Source organism: Oncorhynchus keta, unplaced genomic scaffold (assembly GCF_023373465.1).
Source record: "Oncorhynchus keta strain PuntledgeMale-10-30-2019 unplaced genomic scaffold, Oket_V2 Un_scaffold_4195_pilon_pilon, whole genome shotgun sequence".
Lineage (NCBI taxonomy): Eukaryota > Metazoa > Chordata > Actinopteri > Salmoniformes > Salmonidae > Oncorhynchus > Oncorhynchus keta.
In genome coordinates, this window is record NW_026290935.1 from 19551 (window position 1) to 45663 (window position 26113).

The following is a 26113-nucleotide window of genomic DNA, read 5'->3' on the forward strand; positions in this document are numbered from 1 at the left end:
ATCACCACCCTCTAATGTAACGATAGACTCATCACCACCCCATAAACCATGTAATCAGTACATCGAAAATAGACTCATCACCACCCTCTAATGTAACGATAGACTCATCACCACCCCATAAACCATGTAATCAGTACATCGAAAATAGACTCATCACCACCCTCTAATGTAATGATAGACTCATCACCACCCCATAAACCATGTAATCAGTACATCGAAAATCTCCTCCCAACTATTTTGCAACATGTATGGCACAGCTGTCAATTTTAAAAAATTAAACTGGTGTACTCCATTCATCACAATTATCTTTAGCCAATTTGGTATTTAATGCCGACAGAAGTTCCTTACCTTCTCCCCTTTCCTTCTCAATTTTTGCAGTAATGCTGCAATCAGTTGGTTGTAATTTTAGATTGAGCAGACATTTCCACCCAGGTTTCATTGAAATTAATAGGAGCGTCTCACGCTCAGCAAGTCTAGTGTAGCAGGACATTAAGTTACGCCTCAACTGGGGAGGGGGGCATTGGAAAACACTTCATTGTTTAAAAAAAGAAGTCAGACACCAGAGGGCCATTGGGAAACACTTCATTGTTTAAAAAATTTCAAATAAAAACTACAATCATGAAAATAAACAGCAGATTGCTTGACAGAGGTGGCCTTGTTGTGAGGCAACGCAGCGGTCCCCATGGATGATAACAGTGTGGTCGGCTGGAGGGCAGGGGTCCCTCAGGTCAAGTCCACGGATGACTCAATGGCTCGGTCTGGTTCTGATCCTGACGCAGCCACCTGGATCTGCAGCTATTCTCACCAGAGCAGCTCAGATAGTCACTTGACCGTAGGAGGCGTGTAGTGGGTCCGGCACCGTTCACTGAACACCTGAGGAAGGAACAGCACAGGAGGTCATTGAAGTGCATATATCTGTGTCTGTGTGAGAGATCCTGGGAGTTTGAGCTTGAGAGGTCAAACAGGCCATGAGATGAGGTCAGAGTGATGTTCTTACCTTCAGACTTCTGTCATTAACAACCTCTTCAACATTCAGCTCCGACCGCATGAGTTTTAACTGGAGGAGAAAAGACCGACACACACTCAGACACACTACAACAAGGTAACACTGAACCCTGCTTCTAATACAGTCAAATACTGCCAACAACAGAAACCTGGAGACTATTGAGGACTAGTGTTAAGAATTCCAGCTCCTAGTTAGCAGTTTTAGCAACCCTGAACTGGTATTTTGTTCTGCTTGTCCATCACTAATTATTTTCTTATTAGTGGTACCGACAAGTCACCTCACTTGTATCAGCCAATCACAGTTCGCCATTCCCAGTGTGCCTCACTGAACCTCGCTGCTGATCGTGGACAGAATGGACTGACTGTTTGACCTGTGTTTTAGGGCATCGAAGTGTCAGTACTTTTGGATCCTGTATTTTACATTATAGTCATTAGATATATATGATTAAATACTATCTGATGTTGGTTGTGTGAGGTGTCTGCATTTGTGCACTGGAGCATCATTATGAGATTAAACAACTGCTTGCTACTTGCCTGTTTGTGTGTGACAAGAACTGAGTAACATGGTGTGACCTGCATGTTGCAAAACGGTAGATAACAGCCCAGCAGATGCTTTGTCCTTGTGTTTGTATGTAACAATATTGAGCACATGGTGTGACTGTATCTTACAAAGTTGTGACAGGGAGGGGTGGTCATCACGAGGTTTAACTGAGATGGAAAAATACTGAACAACACAATAGCAGGAACTGAGCAACTGTTATAACTAGGCTGCGATACCAGAACAGTAAGGATCTATACATCGACGGAGGGAGGACTCCAAGAAGCGCCAAGGGGCAGGGACCCACCTGAGCGCCTGCAATAGGCTGGGCAAGTTTAAACCACGCCCATCTCTACTGTGATAGGCCAACAGACGTGTTGGAACTGTCTATCACAGTATAAAGAATACTGTTTTACATACGTCTTGTCAGTTCTCTGTTCTGCCCTGCGTGGTATTACAGTGAGCCCGTATATACGAAAGTTGCATTTGAAATGTATTACTTAGCAAATAAAAAATTACATAGTATAAAATCGGTGACTCATTGTTATATTTATCCTAATACCAGATTTGAATTAACGCAACTCTAACAGTACTGTACTTGCTTCTTTACTTCATTGCTGTTAAGGGAGCCATTGTTATGGCGAACTTTACCATGTTAATAATGTTTACAAGGTATTTTCCTGTCCCATGTGCGTCATGTCATTTCTAGCCTGCTAGCCAAGATGTTAGCCAGCCATGCTAGCTCATTTATGCTGTGTGACACATGCCTCGTTTAAGATATATATTATTCTATTTGGTTTTAGTTCATAGCCATTTATAACCTTTGTGACGCCTCAATCTACTGTGTAATGTATTTAGCATGTAGCCTCACTTAGCCTGTCTTTCCTCGTGTGTCTTTTCCACGTTAGTCGTGGTCTGGTGTTGGCATTTTAGCTAACATCTGCTGCATCCAAAATAAGGATCAAAAGCAAATCATCTTAGCGACTGTTCAAGCAACAATGAAAACAACATTGTATGCATATATCATTTATATCTATAAAATATGTAGAGAATCTTATAAACCTAGCCTGGCTAGCTGGCTTCAACATAGTGTTGCACCTAATACCTGTTTTGCCCTATTGGTTAGAGCCTGTAAGTAAGTAAGTCACTGTAAGGTTATATTCAGCGTACGTGATAAATAAACTTGTGTTGTCCAAAAAATGGCAGCGGTCTACCGACATTACCATGGAGGGGTATAGCAGCGGGAAGATGTTTGGGGGTGGGGGCAGCTACATGAAGGGCTGTAGCTTAGTATAGTGTAGTATAGGTAATGTATTACCTTGGTACAGTGTGGTGTGGATCATAGTGTAGTACCTTAGTCTGTTCCTTCCTGAGTAGTTTGACAGTTGTCATGTTGTCTCCGTCCTTGGCCCTCTGCTCTCTCAGCTGGCCCACCACCTCAGAGGTCTGGGCTATACACGTCTTAATGGCTCGGTCTCTGCTCAGGTGGGCCTCCATCAGCTGCAACACAATACCACAAACAAAAACACCAAACATGACACCACATATACACAACATCAAATACAACAGTCACCACATACAGTTGAAGTCGGAAATGTACATACACCTTAGCCAAATACATTTAAACTCAGTTTTTCACAATTCCTGACATTTACTCCTAGTAAAAATTCCCTGTCTTAGGTCAGTTAAAGTGGCGATTCTAATTTAAGAATGGGAAATGTCAGAATAGTAGTAGAGAGAATTATTTATTCAGCTTTTCTTTCTTTCATCACATTCCCAGTGGGTCAGAAGTTTACATATACTCAATTAGTATTTGGTAGCATTGCCTTTAAATTGTTTAACTTGGGTCAAGTGTTTCGGGTAGCCTTCCACAAGCTTCCCACAATAAGTTGGGTGAATTTCGGCCCATTCCTCCTAACAAAGCTGGTGTAACAGTCAGGTTTGTCGGCCTCCTTGAACACACACACACACACACGTTTTCAGTTCTGCCCACATATTTTCCATAGAACTGTGGTCAGGGCTTTGTGATAGCCACTCCAATACCTTGACTTCGTTGTCCTTAAGCCATTTTGCCACAACTTTGGAAGTATGCTTTGGGTCATTGTCCATTTGGAAGACCCATTTGCAACCAAGCTTTAACTTCCTGACTGATGTCATGAGATGAAGCCATCTATTTTGATAAGTGCACCAGTCCCTCCTGCAGCAAAGCTCCCCCACAACATGATGCTGCCACCCCCATGCTTCACAGTTGGGATGGTGTTCTTTGGCTTGCAAGCCTCCTCCTTTTTCCTTCAAACATAGCGATGGTCATTATGGCCAAACAATTCTATTTTTGTTTCATCAGACCAGAGGACATTTCTCCAAAAAGTACAATATTTTTCCCCATGTGCAGTTGCAAACTGTAGTCTGGCTTTTTTATGCAGTTTTGGAGCAGTGGCTTCTTCCTTGCTGAGCGGTCTTTCAGATTATGTCGATATAGGACTTGTTTTACTGTGGATATAGATACTTTTGTACCTGTTTCCTCCAGAATCTTCACAGGGTCCTTTGCTGTTGTTCTGGGATTGATTTGCACTATTCGCACCAAAGTACGTTAATCTCTAGGAAACGGAATGCGTCTCCTTCCTGAGTGGTATGACGGCTGTGTGGTCCCATGGTGTTTATACCTGCGTACTTTGTTTGTACAGATGAACGTGGTACCTTCAGGCATTTGGAAATTGCTCTAAAGGATGAACCAGACTTGTGGAGGTCTATAATGTTTTTTTCTGAGGTCTCGGCTGATTTCTTTTGATTTTCCCATGATGTCAAGCAAAGAGGCACTATCATAAGCTTCTAATGCCAGGATATTATTTTCTGTTTAAAAGCACAGTCAACTTAGTGTATGTAAACTTGTAACCTATTAGAATTGTGATACAGTGAATTATAAGTGAAATAATCTGTCTGTAAACAATTGTTGGAAAATTGTCATGCACAAAGTAGATGTCATAACAAACTATAGTTTTGGCAATTCGGTATACAAGAAATTTATGGAGTGGTTGAAAAACGAGTTTTAATGACTTCAACCTAAGTAAGTGTATGTAAACTTCCAACTTCAACTGTGCACAACACCAGAAATACACAACAAACATAAAACACAAAAATCACACCTCCACAAACACAGCACCACAACAAACCAGAGGTCGACCGATTAATCGGAATGGCCGATTAATTAGGGCTGATTTCAAGTTCTCATAACAATCGGTAATCTGCTTTTTTGGACACCGATCATGGCCGATTACATTGCACTCCACGAGGAGACTGCATGGCAGGCTGACTACCTGTTATGCGAGTGCAGCAAGGAGCCACGGTAAGGTGCTAGCTAGCATTAAACTTATCTTGTAAAAAACTATCAATCTTAACATAATCACTAGTTAACTACACATGATTGATGATATTACTAGTTTATCTAGCTTGTCCTGCGTTGCATATAAATCGATGCTGTGCCTGTTAATTTATCATTGAATCAATGAAAAAAAACACTGTACTTGCACCAATGTGTACCTAACAAACATCGCCTTTCTTAAAAATCAATACACAAGTATATATTTTTAAACCCGCATATTTAGTTAATATTGCCTGCTAACGTGAATGTATTTTAACTAGGGAAATGTTGTTACTTCTCTTACATTCTGTGCAACAGAGTTAGGGTATATGCAGCAGTTTGGGCTGCCTGGCTCGTTGCGAACTGTGAAGACTATTTCTTCCCGACAAAGACAGTCAACTTCTCCAAATGGGGGATGAGTTAACAGAAGCGCATTTGTGAAAAAAGTCGTTGCACGACGGTACCTAACCATAAACATCAATGACTTTCTTAAAATCAATACACAGAAGTAGATTTTTTAAAACCTGCATATTTAGTTAAAAGAAATTAATGTTAGCAGGCAATATTAAACTAAGGAAATTGTGTCACTTCTCTTGCTTTCATTGCACGCAGAGTCAGGAAATATGCAACAGTTTGGGCCGCCAGGCTCGTTGTGAACTAATTTGCCAGAATTTTAGTAATTATGACATAACATTGAAGGTTGTACAATGTAACAGGAATATTTAGACTTATGGCTGCCACCCATTAGATAAAATACAGAACGGTTCCGTATTTCACTGAAAGAAAAAATGTTTTGTTTTCGAAATTATAGTTTCCGGATTTGACCATATTAATTTCCTGCCTAGCAACAGAGATGTATTGGCTAGTTGACTCCACCCAGAAGAGGGTATAAATATATATACTTGTGGAAACATGTCTTTGTCTTTTCAGCTGTTTGACACAGTGGGTGAATAAACTTGGTTTGATCTTTTCTTAGTCGTCCGTGAGTTTTACTCTGTTTATTTAGAATCTAGCACTATCCAATGCAAAGGCTACAGAATGCCAGATATCACAGGCTTAAGGTATACTGGTGTGGAGGGGGAGGTTAAAGGTTAAAGCTGTGACTCACAGACTCATAGAGCTGTCTGCATGTCTGGGTGGCGTCCACTCTGCCTGAGAAGGAGACAGTCGGCACGGTGGTGTTGAGAGAATGGACAATACGGTCATCTATGTTACGCATCACCTTCAGAACATCCTGGGGGTTAGGGAGGGACAGACAGACAGATCGTTACTGACAGACAGACCCAGACAGTTTATTGACAGAGTTTACTGACAAAATAGACACAGTCTACTGACAATATAGAAGAGTGCAGATCTTCTGAGAGGCCAACTGAGGCAGAGACACTGTCCTTAGACCCAGGGGCGGACTGGCCATCTGGTACTTCGGGCATCTTTAGCTCAGTGGGCCTGTATAATTTGTTTTTTGTTGTTGTGCAAAATCATTATCAGTCCCTGTGCACAAGAACACCAAGGTAACCTGCCTAAATTACTTTCAACCCGAAGCACTCACATCTGTAGCCATGAAGTGCTTTGAAAGGCTGGACATGGCTCACAACACTATCATCCCAGAAACCCAAGACCCATTCCAATTTGCATACCGCCCTAACAGATCCTCAACACGGTGGCCCCTCAGGGGTGCGTGCTTAGTACCCTCCTGCACTCCCTGTTCACCCATGACTGCATGACCGAGCATGACTCATTAAGTTTGTAGACAACAACAGTGGTAGGCCTGATCACTGACAATGATGAGACCGCCTCTAGGGAGGAGGTCAGAGGCCTGGAAGTGTGGTGCCAAGACAACAACCTCTCCCACAACGTGATCAAGACATAGGAGAGGATTGTGGACTACAGGAAAAGGAGGGACGAGCACGCCCCCATTCTCATCAATGGGGCTGTAGTGGAGCAGGTTGAGATCTTGAAGTTCCTTGGTGTCCACATCAACAACAAACTAGAACGGTCCAAACACACCAAGACAGTCGTGAAGAGGGCACAACAAAGCCTATGCCCCCTCAGGAAACTTAAGAGATCTGGAATGGGTCCTCAGATCCCCAAAACGTTTGACAGCTGCACCATCGAGAGCATCCTGACTGGTTGCATTACCACCTGGTATGGCAACTGCTCGGCCTCCGACCGCTACAGAGGGTAGAACGTAGGGCCCAGTACATCACTGGGGCCTCTATACCAGTTGGTGTCAGAGGAAGTCCCTAAAAATTGCAAAAGACAACAGCCACCCAAGTCATAGACTGTTCCATCTGCTACCACACGGCAAGCGGTACCAGAGTGCCAAGTCTAGGTCCAAAAATCAAATCAAATGTATTTATATAGCCCTTCGTACATCAGCTGATATCTCAAAGTGCTGTTCAACCCTTTTTTTGCATGCTGCTGCTACTCGCCGTTTTATCTTTGCATAGTCACAGTTACCCCTACCTACGTGTACATATTACCTCAGTTACCTCGACTAACCTGTATCCCATAGCGACCGAAACAGGCAGAAGGTGCTGGCTCTCAGACAAAACATGCAGCACAGAAAAGGAAAACCTCCACCAGCAACCTGTCACGCCACCACCCTCAGGTACGTTAATATTTGTATTCAGTATAGTAAACACTTCGGAGACGAGGTTAGTCTCTCTTTTTTTTAAACAATTAAATATATATTGTAATTTAACACAATTGTATGGTGGCCAATAACTGGGGACCGTATGCCGATACGGGATGTATTTGCTTTGCTAAACCGCTTATCAAAAAAGCTGATAATATTAGTATTTCCACTGAAATGTCAAGCATGCTAATTGCTAACCGGTTAGCTAACATTTTTTAATCGCAGGATAATACCGTTGAAAATAATATATTTCTTAAACGTTGTTGAATATACGGATAATACGGGGTTGCACAAGTTTGAGACGGTCCATACAGGTGTCACTCATTCAATCCGATCACGACACAGAGCTTCACAATTATCCGTGTTTATCGGTTGTCGTGAATGTCATACTAAAATGCTATTCATGGAATACAAAAAGATGACAGGAGTATTACCTGAAACATTGAAAAGTCCTCACAGTTTAAAGTTCCGTCGGGCGCCGCCATTGTGGACTACAAGGTCCTCCCGCAGGTCCTACATGCGCAACACGTGAAATTACGTGCCGTTTGCCTGAACATAATAAGCACATACAAATGATAACGATATTTACTGAAACAACAAACCAATTAACATACAATATTACGATATGATAAAGAAATGTTCGTTCATAATTTTGCACCAAAGATTCGCCGAATTAACATGGCACTTAATTCTGAAAGGTGCCTCTTTCAAGCCCCATGTCAATGTACAGTACAGGTAGAACCGTGATTAAAAATAAGTGGCAAGAGTTGTGGAACAGGGAGAGTAAGTGAAGACACCTGTATAAGATCCAGGAAAAAGTGGGGACAGGGAGGTCCTCAGGCCGAGAGAGTAGTGTAGTCACACGGCTGAGACACACAACGCCAAATATTACATTGAAAGTGGTGACTGTAAATGCACCTTAAAGTTGGTTGCCAACCACCATAAATAATCCACAGAAGAAGAAGAACAGAACAGGTACTAAGTTACCAGCTGAGCTCTGTCTGAAGTACCATCAAAGACACTGAATAGCATTGTTTAATTTTTATAACATTTCTGAAATATGTATTTTAATGAAACAGGCAGGGAGCAGGCCTCGAATCCTCGACCTTTTAAGCCCGAAGTCCAGCGCGCTGTTGACTGTGCCGCAAAAGCAGCATAGTCGTTATCCGCGTTTATAAACCCAGGGTCCTTACAATATCTTTGTATAACATGTTTTATTGAGCAGGCGATAGTAAGGCCCCCTGCGCTCATGTAGGGTCCTTCTTATTTCCCTGCGACGCATTTGTCCCTAGTTACCACAGCCACAAAGTCCAAATTGGCAATATCGTAAAACTTCATGAAAACTAACATGTGCTTTTTGGTCTACGTTGGGCATAATGTTAGCAGTGTGGTTATGTTTAGGGTTAGGTTTAAAATCAGGTTTTAAAGAGATACATTGTAGAAATAAGCGTGGTTTAGACATGATTCTGACTTTGTGGTTGTGGTAACTAGTGAAGAGCCTTCTCCACCCCCTTCGCGGTCGCAGTTATATATCTTGGGTCGTACGTGTATGGTGCTGCGTGACTTTCAACAGCTGTCGAATAACATTTTTTGTTACGTTTTCATGGCATAAAAAGGTCGCATCTTATTTAAGATATTTTAGCATGAACTTCATCAGACCCTACAATGCCCTTGGCACCACCATAGGTGAGTATGGCATGTCGGTGTTTGACCCGTTCTATATCTGGTTTGAAGAACATTCAACTATCACGTACGACAGACGGTCGAGAACCGTGATAGTTGGTTTGAGATTCGATATTCACCAGACATTTGGAGTTTCAAACTTAAATAGCTCGTAAACGATTTGAAGTACAGTATTCAGGTTAGAAGAAATGGTGTACAACATTGGACATTTCTTATTTTCCCTATTCCTACTTGAGTTTCAGTATCACACGGCATGGAGTAGGCAGCCTTGCCCACGGTCTAATGCAACTAGTTAGGCACCGTCAACAAATTGCATAATTAAAATATTCAAATTTCAATCACTCTGACCACTTCCAGAAAATTCAAACAACTTTAAACTGTTCAGAAGGGAGGGACACATGCTGCACACCTTTTCGTTTTCCCATAAAGCACTTATACGATTATATCTGTAACTTTTTACAATTTCGGCATTCAAAATTTCACTTCAGCCATGTGACCTAGCAACCTCAGTATGTTGCGCACCCCTTTTTAATCTCCTTGACCATGTGACACACCCAAACCAACTTTGAACTGTTCAAATGGTAGGAACAAACATCACATAACCTTTGGTGTTCTGAAAAATGCATGAATGTCTTTGACCTTAATTTTGTTAGTTTTAGTTTGACTAATTTCAATAGCTTCTTGATCACATGACTTAGGCACATCAAACCAACATTAGATTGTTCACAGTGTAGGGAAACGCATTGCACAACCTTTGGGTTTCCCATAAAGCACTTGCACACTTTTATATAAATATTTGAAACATTACAATTTCTGTAGCTCTTCTAAGCTCTTACTTATTTATACAAGGATATTTTTGAATACTAATTTCTGATTGGCTGGAAGGGCATTCTAGAATGGACATTATAACCAGATATTGGGGCACCTTGCAATCATGATGCAATGATATACCAAAAGATGAGAAAGTATGAAATTAGCTTATAAATGAAGATATCAGCTAAAATACATTTCTACTGTTAAATGTGTGCTTTCATATTGTTTTCTTTGGCAGCTGTAGTATAAGCGGGATAAACGCCTCAGTTCTGTACATTACCTTGGAAAAATTAACTCTGCAAAGAGAGAATGTTGGTGATTATCTCTTAGATAAGGAGGCAAGTTGCACACAATTTAGTCTGCACAGAAAATTATTCCTATGTGTGTGTGTGTGTGTATACATGCATACATACCGGTCAAAAGAACACCTACTCATTCAAGGGTTTTCCTTTTATTTGTACTATTTTTTTACATTGTAGAATAATATTGAAGACATCAAAACTATGAAATAACACCTATGGAATCATAGTAACCAAAAAAGTGTTAAACAAATTTAAATATATTTGAGATTCTTCAGAGTAGCCAACCTTTGACTTGATGACAGCTTTGCACACTCTTGGCTTTCTGTCAACCAGCTTCACCTGTAATGCTTTTCCAACAGTTTCTAGAAGGTGTTCCCACATGCTGAGCACTTGTTGGCTGCTTTTCCTTCACTCTGCGGCCCAACTCATCCCAAACCATCTCACTTTGGTTGGGGGATTGTGGAGGCCAGGTCATCTGATGCAGCACTCCATCACTCTCCTTCGTCAAATGGCCCTTACACAGCCTTGGAGGTGTGTTTGGGTCATTGTCCTGTTGAAAAACAAATGATACTCCCACGAAGCGCAAACCAGATGGAATGGTGTATCGCTGCAGAATGCTGTGGTAGCCAGGCTGGTTAAGTGTGCATTGAATTCTAAATAAATCAGACCTTGTCACCAGCAGAGCACCATCACAACTCCTCCTCCATGCTTAGACGGTCGGAACCACGCATGCGGAGATCATATGTTCACCTATTCTGCGTCTCACGAAGACACGGCGGTTGCAACCAAAAATCTCCAATTGTGCCTCCAGACCAAAGGACACATTTCCAACAGTCCATTGCTTGTGTTTCTTGGCCCAAGGAAGTCTCTTTATTGGTGTCCTTTCTTTGCAGTAATTTTACCATGAAGGCCTGAGTCACGCCTGAACAGTTGATGTGTCTGTTTACTTGAACGCTGAAGCATTTATTTGGGCTGCAATTTGAGGCTGGTAACTCTCTAATTAGTCAGGATCGAGGGGAAAGAAGAGAAAGTACAGAGATCCTTGATGATAACCTGCTCCAGAGCACTCAGCCCCAGTCTGAATTCCTAAGGTTCACCTTCCAACAGGACAACGACCCTAAGCACACAGCCAAGACGATGTCGGAGTGGCTTCAGTTCCAGACAGGGCAGGTCAGAGAAGATTGAAAACAGCAGGGATCTAGACAGCCACTGACCCGAGACAATCCTCAATTTTTAACTGTGCAAGAGGTCGGTAAACTAGTGAACACAGAGTGAGTAGCGCAGTAGAAATATGACACAATTTGTGGGTTTGGGTATGTTGTCACCTGCTGTTGGATGTTCCTAGCTAATACCTGATTTATCTATTTAAAAAAATAAATAATCTGGGCCTCCTGAGTGGCGCTGCGGTCTAAGGCAGTGCTGAGGCACCACTCAGGAGGACTGGTATTGGTTGTCAGTTCGGCAGTGTTTCCTCCGATCTTGTCTCTTCGCTGCAACTCTCCAACGGGCTTGGGAGAGGTGAAGGTCGAGTCGTGCGTCCTCCGAAACATGACCCACCAAACCGCGCTTCTTAACACCAGCCAGCTACACCAATGTGTCGGAGTAAACACCGGTCAACTGATGACTGAAGTCTGCCTGCTGGCGCCCGGCCCGCCACAAGGAGTAGCTGGAGTGCGTTGGGCCCAGTAAAGCCTCCTGGCCAAACCCTCCCTTAATCCAGACAACCCTGGGCCAATTGTGTGCTGCCCTATAGGATGCCCTGTGAAGGGAGGTTGTGACACAGCCTGGGCTCGAACTGGGTTCTGTAGTGATGAAGTGCCTTAGACTGCTGAGCTACTTGAGACTGAGACTGTTCTCATTGAAGCTGATGCTGCTCTCTTTCTGTTGTGGAGGTTAAAGGTCTCTTCTGACTGATGTGGTGGTCTCTCTCACAGGTCAATGGTGCAGACAGGGACAGATGGGGGGACGGAGCAGAGCTCTGGCTGAGCTGGGGGGACAGAGGAGGATGTGCAGTAAACCTCAGACAGGAAACCCAGAACCTCCGCCTGCAACACCTGCAGTCCCAGCACATGGTAAGCTGATTTAATGATCCTGATCCTGTTCTCCAGCCTCTGACCCTGTCTGTTTTGTTCTCCAGCCTTTGGCTGTGTGCTCAGTCAGGAAGTCATTCCAGAGTCTTTTTGTTCCCAGTGGACCCACAGTACATAAAAAAAAAAAATACTTATGTGGCGGAAGAGGTTCCTCCAAAAGAGCTCGTCATGTCAACATCAGCTGTGTACTGGAGTTATCTGTTAGTAAATCACTGAGCCAACTCTTCATATCTCAGTAATAATATCTTCATTAATCATCTGATCTCAGTCTAGTCTTAAGCCACAGGGGTGCCTGACATTTAGTAGCCATAGAAACTGGGAGAAAGTTCACTCCTGAGAATGAGGGAAGGGATGTAACCATGTAGGTCGACGCTAACAGCCGGAGCGTGTGAAATTCAATGATTCCTAAATCTGAGTCTTAACTGTCTCTATTAGAGGTTGAATGATTAATTGGCCGACTCAATTAGGGTCGATGTAATGAACACTTGAAAATCGGTAATCAGCATGTTTGGATGCCCATTATGGACCATTACATTGCACTCCACGAGGAGACTGCGTGGCAGGCTGACCACCTGTTACGCGAGTGCAGCAAGGGACCAAGTAAGTTGCTAGCTAGCAATAAACATATCTTATAACAATCAATCTTAACATAACTAATGATTAACTACACATGGTTGATATTACTAGTTTTACTAGCTTGTCCCTCGTGGCAAATAATAAATACTGTGTCTGATAATTTATTATCGAATCACAGCCTACAGCCAAACGGGGGATGATTTAACAAGCGTATTCGTGAAAAAAGCACTGTCATTTTACCTAACCATAAACATGAATGCCTTTCTTAAAATCAATATGCAAGTAAGTATATATATTTTTAACTTGCATGTTAGGTTAAAAGAAATTCATGTTAGCAGGCAATATTAAATAGAGAAATTCACTTCTCTTGCGTTCTGTGCAACAGAGTGGGGTGTGCAGCAGTTTGGGCCGCCTGGCTCGTTGCGAACTGTGTGAAGACCATTTCTTACTAACAAAGACCGTAATTAATTTGCCAGAATTTTACATAATTATGACGCAACATTGAAGGTTGTGCAATGTAACAGCAATATTTAGATGTATGGATGCCACAACGCTGAACCTTTTTCCAAATTAACTCCATAATATCGACAGAAACATGGCAAACGTTGTTTAGAATCAATCCTCAAGGTGTTTTTCACATCTATTCGATGATAAGTCATTCGTGGCAGTTTGGTTTCTCCTCTGAAGCAAATGGTAAAATACACGCAGCTGGAGATTACGCAATAATTGCAACGGAGGACACCAACCGGAGCACCTGGTAAATGTAGTCTCTTATGGTCAATCTTCCAATGATATGCCTACAAATACGTCACAATGCTGCAGACACCTTGGGGAAACGACAGAAAGTGTAGGCTCATTCCTTGCGCATTCACAGCCATATAAGGAGACATTGGAACAAAGCGCATTCAAAATCTGGGGCATTTCCTGTTTGAAGTTTCATCTTGGTTTCGCCTGTAGCATCAGTTGTGGCACTCACAGATAATATCTTTGCAGTTTTGGAAACGTCAGGGTGTTTTCTTTCCAAAGCTGTCAATTATATGCATTGTCAAGCATCTTTTCGTGACAAAATATCTTGTTTAAAACGGGAATGTTTTTTTATCCATAAATTAAAAGGGCGCCCCCTATATCCAAGATGTTAAAAGAAACCACCAGCTTTCACATGTTCTGAACTTAAACATTTTTTACATGGCACATATTGGACTTTTACTCTCCTTCAACACTTTTTGCATTATTTTACACTCAAATTGAACATATTCATTTGAACATATTTATAGATTTTTATTTACGTATTAAGTTAAAATAAGTTTTCATTCAGTGTTGTAATTGTCATTATTACAAATATATATATATATATATATGTGTATGGGCTTTTTTTGGTCCTTCAATAAACGGAATCTGCGTTGAAAAAAAACATAATCGGTCGACCTCTAGTCTCTATACAATTAACTATAGCCCTGTCCAGGAGGTGTACATACAGTAAGTCAAGCTGACTTGCTACAGAAACAGGGGATGGGGTCCTGTCCTATGGGGTCCTGTCCTATGGGCTGTTCTGGCTCGGACAGGGCTTCCGGAGAATGGATTAAACTATTTACCCATTTAATAACCAGACCTTCATTCAAACTAGCTATGCTGAATTCATGATGCACAACCAAACTGCTGAAGTTTGTTGGTTGGGGCAAAACAACTACATTTCTTCAATGTTTATTGAAACATTAATACATTTGCATAATGAGTGAATTTTAGCCATATTGGCATAGACATCAGTCAAACACCTCAAAACAAGACATGGTATCAAGAACAAGCTTAAAACGAGCCACCTAGATTCCCCACGTGGCAGTTTCTTTTCATTGTTGCTCGCTATCTGGCCATCCAGGATAACATGGTTTTCGTGACCTTGTCTGTGCATTGATTGTTGTGTCCTTTCCCAGATCCCCGTCCAGCCTTTAAACTCCCTGGCTACAGACCCTCTCCCATGGACCGGAGGATCCTGGTCTGGTCTGGACGCTTCAAGACCCCTGACCAGATCCCAGAGCAAGTGTCGTAAGTGGACACTTCCTGTTTACAAACAGACCTCCCAACACACCCGCCCCTGATCGGCTCTTAATAGTTCAAATGAGGTCTCTCTGCCTCTCACTCTTTCAGGTGTGTGTCTCTGTAGCAGGTAATGTTTTAATTAATTGCTGTGGTTCGGGTTCCTGACATCTGAGAAATGATCTGCTGGTTTGATATGAAGCAGAAGTAGCACACTGGCACGTACGCACGCACACACACCCCTCTGTCCAATACACTTAATCACCCTCACAAGGATCCCTCTTTAACATGGTCACTCCAACAGGAAAACTCGTGTAGAGTTTTGAAATGTCCTGCCTGGATATATATATATATCCCCCCCCCAAGCAGACACATCGATGGCCCTGAACAAACTTTATTTGACTCAATGAAAACTGGAAACCACATATCCTGAGGCTGCATTCATTGTGGCTGGGGATTTTAACAACCACTACTACAACTAGCTACTCTGAAAAACAAGACTCCCTAAATTGTATCAGCATATCGATTGCGCAACCAGGGCTGGTAAAACCCTGGATCATTGTTATTCTAACTTCCGCGACGCATATAAGGCCCTCCCCCGCCCTCCTTTCGGAAAAACTGACCACGACTCCATTTGGTTGCTCCCTGCCTACAGACAGAAACTAAAACAAGAAGCTCCCGCGCTCAGGTCTGTTCAACGCTGGCCCGACCAATCTGATTCCACGTTTCAAGGTTGCTTCGATCACGTGGATTGGGATGTGTTCCGCATTGCGTCAAATAACATTGATGAATACACTTATTCAGTTAGTGAGTTTATTAGCAAGTGCATCGATGATGTCGTACCCACAGCAACTATTAAAACATTCCCCAACCAGAAACCGTGGATTGATGGCAGCATTCGCGTGAAACTGAAAGCACAAACCACAGCTTTTAATCAGGGCAAGGTGACCAGAAATGTGACCGAATAGGGTGTAGCTATTCCCTCCACAAGACAATCGAACAAGCTAAGCGTCAGAATAGAGACAAAAGTAGAATCTCAATTCAACGGCTCAGACACGAGAGTTATGTGGCAGGGTCTTCCATCAATCGCGGATTACAAAAAGAAAACCAGCCCAGTCGCGGATCAGGATGTCTTGCTCCCAGGCAGACTAAACAACTTCTTTGCTCGCTTTGAGGACAATACAGTGCCACTGACACGGCCCGGTACCAAAATCTGCGGACTCTCCTTCACTGCAGCCGAGGTGAGTAAAACATTTAAATGTGTTAACCCTCACAAGGCTGCAGGCCCAGACGGCATCCCCAGCTGCATTCTCAGAGCATGCGCAGACCAGCTGGCTGGTGTGTTTACGGACATATTCAATCAATCCCTATACCAGTCTGCTGTTCCCACATGCTTCAAGAGGGCCCCCATTGTTCCTGTTCCCAAGAAAGCTAAGGTAACTGAGCTAAACGACTACCGCCCCGTAGCACTCACTTCCGTCATCATGAAGTGCTTTGAGAGACTAGTCAAGGACCATACCACCTCCACCCTACCTGACACCCTAGACCCACTCCCATTTGCTTACCGCCAAAATAGGTCCACAGACGACGCAATCTCAACCACACTGCACACTGCCCTAACCCATCTGGACAAGAGGAATACCTATGTCAGAATGCTATTCATCGACTACAGCTCAGCATTTAACACCACAGTACCCTCAACTCGTCATCAAGCTCAAGACCCTGGGTCTCAAACCCGCCCTGTGCAACTGGGTACTGGACTTCCTGACAGGCCACAAACTACCTGCCCTCCAGGACACCTACACCACCCGATGTCACAGGAAGGCCAAAAAGATAATGAAGGACAACAATCACCCGAGCCACTGCCTGTTCACCCCGCTATCATCCAGAAGGCAAGGTCAGTACAGGTGCATCAAAGCCGGGACCGAGAGACTGAAAAACAGCTTCCATCTCAAGGCCATCAGACTGTTAAACAGCCACCACTAACATTGAGTGGCTGCTGCCAACATACTGACTCAACTCCAGCCACTTTAATAATGGAAAATTGATGTAATAAATGTATCACTAGCTACTTTAAACAATGCCACTTAATATAATGTTTACATACCTTACATTACTCATCTCATAAGTATATACTGTACTAGATACCATCTACTGCATCTTACCTATGCCGTTCTGTACCATCACTCATTCATATATCTTTAGGTACATATTCTTCATCCCTTTACACTTGTGTGTGTGTATAAGGTAGTTGTTGTGATATTGTTACGTTAGATTACTCGTTGGTTATTACTGCGTTGTCGGAACTAGAAGCACAAGCATTTCGCTACACTCACATTAACATCTGCTAACCATGTGTATGAGGACCATTAACATCTGCTAACCATGTGTATGAGGACCATTAACATCTGCTAACCATGTGTATGAGGACCATTAACATCTGCTAATCATGTGTATGAGGACCATTAACATCTGCTAACCATGTGACCATTAACATCTGCTAACCATGTGACCAGTAACATCTGCTAACCATGTGACCAGTAACATCTGCTAACCATGTGACCAGTAACATCTGCTAACCATGTGACCAGTAACATCTGCTAACCATGTGACCAGTAACATCTGCTAACCATGTGACCAGTAACATCTGCTAACCATGTGTATGTGACCAATAAAATTAGATTTGATTTTGCACACATCTAAAAGCAGCTTGGGATCTGGGCCAGCAGCCTTGCGAGGGTTAACGCACTTAAATGTCTTACTCACGTCGGCTGCGGAGAACGAGAGCCCACAGTCTTTGAGGGAGGGCTGTGTCTGTGGCACGGTTATCCTCAAAGAGGGCGACGGTATTGAGCTTGTCCGGGAGCAAGACTTCGGTGTCTGTGATGTGGTTTTCCCTTGGTAGTCCATCATAGTACAGAGACAAACATTGTGCCTGTTTGATTGTCTTGCGGAAGGAATAGCTACACTGTTTATATTCAACCATATTCCCAGTCACCTTGCTGGGGTTAAATGCTGTGGTTCGCCCTTTGTTCACACCTGAAACCCCACCTCTTTAAGGAATACCTAGGATAGGATAAAGTAATCCTTCTCACCCCCCCCCTTAAAAGATTTAGATGCACTATTGTAAAGTGGCTGTTCCACTGGATGTCATAAGGTGAATGCACCAATTTGTAAGTCGCTCTGGATAAGAGCGTCTGCTAAATGACTTAAATGTAAATGTAATGGAAATGTTTTGCTCAAACGTTTTTTTGTGTGTTTTTTTTCCAATAGTCTGTGGGGACAACCTCCCCATATACACTTCATGATTAATTCAGTTCACCGTGTTTGTGTGTTGCAGGTTTGAGATGCTAGATGCAGCCAGGAACAGGGTGAGAGTGAAAGCGTGTTACGGGATGATTATTGCCACCATTGCAGCCTGCCTGTTAACTGTCATCCTGGGGAAGAGGGTGAGTGTCATTACAGCCTGCCTGTTCACTGTCATCCTGGGGAAGAATGGGTATAAACCAAAGGTTGGTGATTTACTGCCCCCTGGAGTTACGAATGTTTGCTCAGCAGTATAATTCATTGGCTGATCCCTCCTGATGACCTGGATGGCATCATGTGATCCTTCCTTAACCCATAGGAAGTCCCACCCAGTTGTCTACTTCAGCCCATGCTAAAAATACTTTTGGTCACTAGAATCCTATATACTATATACATATATTTATATGGTGGGACATATAGCCCGGAATTCAATACAATGCGATCGGATCATCTAATTATAACTCTTATATGTTCCACGTGGACGGGGGAAATTTAATCAAAGTTAAAAATAAGTTGTCATCCAGTAAACTAAGACAAAATAATGTATAACTGAATTTTTTTCATTATAATATAGGTTCAGCAAATCCCCTTATTGTTTGGGATACCTTTTAAATAAATGTACATTCAGGAGTCATTCAATTCAATGTTCATCAATAATAAAGAAGCAGTTTCTGTCTAAAGAAACGAGACTAACAAGGGAAATGAACTAATAGCACAGGTAGAGAGCAACAAAACGATACTACAGAGATGCAAAATAAGTTAGAGGAAAAACAAGAACTTGAGAAACTTATTCAAGAACGATCTAATGTAATCTATTACAAAAATAAAGCAAACTGGATGGAATATGGAGAAAAATGCTCACAATTCTTCCTGAATCTCCAATACAGGAACACTAACAAAAATAATTTTCAGAAACTCGTTACTGAAGACAGAGTCGTTCGTCTATGATTCTCAGAATTATGTTTTAAGAGGAAGCTAATTATTTTAGGTAGATCTCTTTCATCCTCTCCCACTGAATGAAGATTACGGTCAGGAATTCTTTCCAAATAATATTTAAAAAAATTGAAAATCAACTAAAATGTACAGAAAGATGCGAAGGCCAAATTAGAAGAATTACTTCTTGAGGCTATTAAAATCCTTTCAGTCTGGGGAAAAAAACTTGATAATATATCAAGTTTTTTTTTTTATATACTGTTTTAAATACTCCTATAGAAATGATAGTCTCAGGTACTCAGCAGGAAGGTCTGATTTCTCAAACAAGACCCAGATGGAAAATATATAGACCCAGTCATCATGAAATATCTAAGCCAGGCCTAGTATTCATAGCGGATTTGGAAGTCTATCTACAAACTGGAGGTCCCTTACACATGTTGTGATGCTAAAATGCAAAATGCAGAGCACTCAGAATTAAAAGGATTTTTACCAAGTATTTTTCATCCTGATCAGACCGTTTTTTTACATGGACGATACATTGGAGATAATATACGACCACTACTAGAACTAATACAACATCATGAAACGTATAAGAAGCCAGGAATGGTATTTATAGTGGATTTTGAAAAGGCATTTGATAAAGTAAGACTGGATGTTATTTATAAATACCTGATTTTTAATTTATTTTTTAATTCTCGGGAATTCTCTTTTTAAAATGGGTATTAATAATGTATAGCAATCCCAGGTGTAAAATAGTAAATAACGTCTACTTCTCAGTTTTGAATTGTGAAGAGGAGTTAACCTCTTACGTCCACCCGACACGCAGGCGTCCCATCTAGACATCTGGAAATGCTACGCTAAATGCTAATAGCACTCATTAAAACTCAAACGTTCATTAAAACACACATGCAGGGTACTGAATTAAAGCTACACTCGTTGTGAATCCAGCCAAGTCATATTTTTAAAATGCTTTTCGGCGAAAGCATGAGAAGCTATTATCTGATAGCATTCAACACCCCAAAAGACCCGCAGGGGACGTAAACAAAATAATTAGCGTAGTCGGCGCTACACAAAACGCAAAAATTACCTTTGACGATCTTCTTTGTTGGCACTCCTAGATGTCCCATAAACATCACTATTGGGTCTTTTTTTCGATTAAATCGGTCCATATATACCCTAAATATCTATCTATGAAGACTGTGTGATCAAGAAAAAAACAGCGTTTTATAACGCAACGTCATTTTTTTAAATTAAAAAAGTTGACGATAAACTTTCACAAAACACTTCTAAATACTTTTGTAATGCAACTTTAGGTATTAGTAAACGTTAATAATCTATCAAATTGATCACGGGGCGATGTATATTCAATAACTCCACGTCTTGAAATAATGTCCGGATATTTCAAGACCAAAACATCCTGTCTGAGACCGGAAGAAATGGGCTGTCTCTTGTTCGTTTGACCAAGAAACAAAGCCCAGGCAAATGACAAGACTGGTGACATCGTGTGGAAGCTGTAGGAATTGCATTCTCGGCTCCAGGTAATTTGGTTTCCATCCAACAATCCATGCAAGTGGCGCATTGATATATTTTCCAATTTTCAGTGATCAGATTTTCCTGCGCTTTTCGATGAAATGCACGTTCTGTTATAGTCACAGCCGTGATTTAACCAGTTTTATAAACGTCTGAGTGTTTTCTATCCACACATACTAATCATATGCATATACTATATTCCTGGCATGAGTAGCAAGACGCTGAAATGTTGCAGGATTTTTAACAGAATGTTCGAAAAAGTAGGGGGTAGGATCAACAGGTTAAACAAGGGTGTCCGCTGTCACCATCGTTATGGCCATCAAAATGATAGCTATTAAAATCAGATCCATTAACATTAGAGGATTTGAAATCCAAGGCTTAAAAACAGAGGTGTCCATGTATGCCGATGACTCTAGTTTTATATTAAGTCCACAAGCTAGATCCCTGCAATGTCTCAATGAAGATCCCTGCAATGTCTCAATGAAGATCCCTGCAATGTCTCAATGAAGATCCCTGCAATGTCTCAATGAAGATCCCTGCAATGTCTCATTGAAGATCCCTGCAATGTCTCATTGAAGATCCCTGCAATGTCTCATTGAAGATCCCTGCAATGTCTCATTGAAGATCCCTGCAATGTCTCATTGAAGATCCCTGCAATGTCTCAATGAAGATCCCTGCAATGTCTCATTGAAGATCCCTGCAATGTCTCATTGAAGATCCCTGCAATGTCTCATTGAAGATCCCTGCAATGTCTCATTGAAGATCCCTGCAATGTCTCATTGAAGATCCCTGCAATGTCTCATTGAAGATCCCTGCAATGTCTCATTGAAGATCCCTGCAATGTCTCAATGAAGATCCCTGCAATGTCTCAATGAAGATCCCTGCAATGTCTCAATGAAGATCCCTGCAATGTCTCAATGAAGATCCCTGCAATGTCTCAATGAAGATCCCTGCAATGAAGATCCCTGCAATGTCTCAATGAAGATCCCTGCAATGTCTCATTGAAGATCCCTGCAATGTCTCATTGAAGATCCCTGCAATGTCTCATTGAAGATCCCTGCAATGTCTCATTGAAGATCCCTGCAATGTCTCATTGAAGATCTAGATAACTTTTCCGGACTAAAACCTAACTATGATAAGTGTACAATAACACGTATTGGATCTTTAAAATACAACTTTTACATTACCCTGCAGTTTACCTATAAAATGGGCTGATGGTGAAGTAGACATACTTGGTATTCATAGCACAAAATATATAAATAAGCTCTCCACAATGAATTTCAATACAAAACTTGTAAAAATAGACAAGATCCTGCAACCATGGGGAGGTAAATACCTGTCTAATACCTGGATTTGGGTTTATCATTTGAAGGAATGAGCATTACACTGAGGCCTGTACTCTGGAGCGGGATCGAGGTGGAGGGTCCGTCATGGTCGGGGGCGGTGTTTCACAGCATCATCGGACTGAGCTTGTTGTCATTTCAATTGATATCAGAGTGATTAGAGGGACGGTATAGTGCCGAGTACCAGAAAATTTGGTACAAATGCCCATCAGCAGCATCCGAGCTTGGAGAAGCCTAATTACCGTGACTAAAAAGGTCATGTGGCATCATACTGCCTTCATGACTCGTGACTGCCAGTGTGGCGGTAATACGGTTACTGCAACAGCCCTAATCCGTAATAAATACACTGGACAGCCAGCAATGCCCCTTTCTAAAAGTAATTTCCCTTATGTTCACGGAGTTTGCATAAATTGTCTGCTATAATGCGCCTGGAATTGAATCCTGGCAATCGTTTCGCTGCCCCAGGTGTGTGTGGTGAGAAGGATCGACTGACCAATTGTGCGTGTGTTCCCCAGGCTGCCGGCAGGCATGAGTCTCTAACAGCTCAGAACATGGAAAAGAAAGCAAGATGGAGGCAGGAGGCCAAGATGGAGAGGGAGGAGGCTGCTGCTGTTGAGAAGACTTCTTGAGGAAGACACCCTCCTGTGTCACTCTGGAAAAGCTCCCGCACTTGACTCTTCCTGTCTGTCACACTCGGTAGAGAGAGGACTCCTCATGGATAAAACCCATTTTAGCATGGACATTGCCATAGAGGGCTTAAACCATTTTAAAGTAGTCAACTGAGTGGAGAGCAATTGGCCAATAAGAAAATGTACTACTTTAAAATGGATATGGCCTCCATGGCACTGCTCATTCTGTCACATGCGCTATAATGGCATAGATACAAAGATGAGTCCTCTATCTACCTCTATGGTCACACTAAGAACTCCCCGACTGGACCAACAGTGGTTCTGCAGCTGCTGTACCCAGCTACTCAACCTCGATCTCTAGTACCATAGGACTATTTCCTCCAATCAGTAATTAGGATTTCAGTATAGTAGTTAACAGCCCATATTGCTCGCAGCTGTATTTATTTTATATGTCTGGTTCTTTGTTTTCTTAACAACCTCCAACCGAAAAGGTTGTTTTCCTTTTAAATTAATGGATTAAATATCAAAATGTCTCATTTAACTGGTGTCCTGTGTTTTTAGGGAGCCTGATCTGTACTGTTAGGAGATGGAAGGAACTGCACACTGGGTCTATGGACACAAGTCTATATTTAATAGAAGCTGCACTTGGGTAAGAGGGTCTCACATAACGGGGAGAGATTCTGGATGACTTTCCAACCCATTATACAATAGAATGTACCTGCAAGTAGTTTTCTTGATCTAAATGCATCAGCGCACAGTGTCTTGACCAATGGTTGGTCAGGATGAGAACTCTACTCCTCTGGGTCCTTTCAAACAGACTTACCTGTCCGAACCATGTCGCGTACCCATATTTTGCAGGTGCAGCTCCAATAGTAATACTTAATACCAAGAAATATTAGAATGAGATATCAGTTTCCAGAATATAAATGGTGTGTGTATAGACTAGTTCTATAAGCTTGTGTGTGTGTAGACAGTAGTTTATTTAGGATGGTGTTATCCTATTCTCAGAACTTCTACTTATTCATGTCACTGATGGAGGTTTAGAGGGTCTACACCAGAAGTTAATGGTAATCTGTAGGGGCCTGATGGCTTTGGAATGTATTGGGTGGGTGGGCGGGAGGAAGTCGCAGGATTGCTAGAGGGGATACACGGGTGGAGGTCTTTGGAATAGGAGTGCTGGAGGTGATGCAGGTGAAGGTCTTTGGATTAGGCATCAAGGGGGTTGCGGTCAGGTCAGATCACCTTAAGGCTAATAAACCATTGTTTCTCCCTTATCGCTTTGTCTTCCTGTCGAACCATGAAACCTGTAAGGATTGGAGAGGAGTGCCTAAATTGGAGTATACAGTGGGGAGAACAAGTATTTGATACACTGCCGATTTTGCAGGTTTTCCTACTTACAAAGCATGTGGAGGTCTGTTATTTTTATCATAGGTACACTTCAACTGTGAGACGGAATCTAAAACAAAAATCCAGAAAATCACATATGATAATGAATTCATTTGCATTTTATTGCATGACATAAGTATTTGATCATCTACCAACCAGTAAGAATTCCGGCTCTCACAGCCACGACCCATCTTCAATGCTCTTACTAAGGGAAGTAGGTTGTTGGTCAAGATCTCGCGATACATGGCCCCATCCATCCTCCACTCAAACATGTTTTGTCTAATGCAGCTGTATTGGTCCTCGGGGCAGAATAAACTTAGTTCGTTTCTAATTGAGTAAAAAAACAAAAACAATGGACAGTAGGTATTTAGGATGGTGTGTGTATAGACATTTATATACACTGCTCAAAAAAAAATAAAGGAAACACTAAAATAACACATCCTAGATCTGAATGAATGAAATATTCTCATTAAATACTTTTTTCTTTACATAGTTGAATGTGCTGACAACAATCTCACACAAATGATCAATGGAAATGAAATGTATCAACCCATGGGGGACTGGATTTGGAGTCACACTCAAAATTTAAGTGGAAAACCACACTACAGGCTGATCCAACTTTGATGTAATGTCCTTAAAACAAGTCAAAATGAGGCTCAGTAGTGTGTGTGGCCTCCACGTGCCTGTATGAACTCCCTACAATGCCTGGGCATGCTCCTGATGAGGTGGCGGATGGTCTCCTGAGGGATCTCCTCCCAGACCTGGACTAAAGCATCCGCCAACTCCTGGACAGTCTGGTGCAACGTGGCATTGGTGGATGGAGCGAGACATGATGTCTCAGATGTGCTCAATTGGATTCAGGTCTGGGGAACAGGCGGGCCAGTCCATAGCATCAATGCCTTCCTCTTGCAGGAACTGCTGACACACTCCAGCCACATGAGGTCTAGCATTGTCTTGCATTAGGAGGAACCCAATGCCAACCGCACCAGCATATGGTCTCACAAGGGGTCTGAGGATCTCATATCGGTACCTAATGGCAGTCAGGCTACCTCTGGTGAGCACATGGAGGGCTGTGCGGCCCCCCAAAGAAATGCCACCCCACACCATGTCTGACCCACCGCCAAACCGGTCATGCTGGAGGATGTTGCAGGCAGCAGAACGTTCTCCACGGCGTCTCCAGACTCTGTCACGTCTGTTATATGTGCTCAGTGTGAACCTGCTTTCATCTGTGAAGAGCACAGGGCGCCAGTGGCGAATTCGCCAATCTTGGTGTTCTCTGGCAAATGCCAAACGTCCTGCACGGTGTTGGGCTGTAAGCACAACCCCCACCTGTGGACATCGGGCCCTCATACCACCCTCATGGAGTCTGTTTCTGACCATTTGAGCAGACACATGCACATTTGTGGCCTGCTGGAGGTCATTTTGCAGGGCTCTGGCAGTGCTCCTCGTGCACAAAAGGGGGAGGTAGCGGTCCTGCTGCTGGGTTGTTGCCCTCCTACGGCCTCCTCCACGTCTCCTGATGTACTGGCCTGTCTCCTGGTAGCGCCTCCAGGCTCTGGACTAAATCAGTGTTGCTTCCTAAGGGGACAGTTTGATTTCACAGAAGTGTGATTGACTTGGAGTTACATTGTGTTGTTTAAGTGTTCCCTTTATTTTTTTGAGCAGTGTAGAATGGTTTGTGGACAGTAGTTATATAGGGAAAGTGCACAACTGAATGCCTTCAACTGAAATGTGTCTTCTGCATTTAACCCCTCTGCCTTAATCAACATCGACACCATCCTATAAAGCTACTGTTAACTGTCTTGCTCAGGGGCAGAAGGACAGATTTTTACCTTGTCAGCTCGGGGATTCAATCCAGCAACCTTTCGGTTATTTGCCCAACACTCTAACCACTAGGCTACCTGCATCCTCTACACTCTAACCACTAGGCTACCTGCCTCCTCTACACTCTA

The 26113-nt window shown here is 42.5% G+C and overlaps 2 protein-coding genes across 2 annotated transcripts; one reads left to right on the top strand and one right to left on the bottom strand.

Annotated features, from left to right (window-relative positions):
- Window positions 1–566: 566 nt before the first annotated feature.
- Window positions 567–8094, bottom strand: mix23 (mitochondrial matrix import factor 23). Its single transcript, XM_035742042.2, has 5 exons — window positions 7974–8094; window positions 6010–6135; window positions 2897–3043; window positions 998–1057; window positions 567–873 (listed from the first exon to the last, which is right to left on the bottom strand). The coding sequence occupies exons 1-5, from the start codon at window positions 8022–8024 to the stop codon at window positions 823–825; spliced, it is 435 nt and encodes a 144-aa protein (XP_035597935.1). The 5' UTR covers window positions 8025–8094; the 3' UTR covers window positions 567–822.
- Window positions 8095–9041: 947 nt separating this feature from the next.
- On the top strand, window positions 9042–23316 carry fam162a (family with sequence similarity 162 member A). The gene is made up of 5 exons (XM_035742041.2): window positions 9042–9225; window positions 12272–12409; window positions 14932–15043; window positions 18375–18483; window positions 22662–23316. The coding sequence occupies exons 1-5, from the start codon at window positions 9183–9185 to the stop codon at window positions 22773–22775; spliced, it is 516 nt and encodes a 171-aa protein (XP_035597934.1). The 5' UTR covers window positions 9042–9182; the 3' UTR covers window positions 22776–23316.
- Window positions 23317–26113: the final 2797 nt, after the last annotated feature.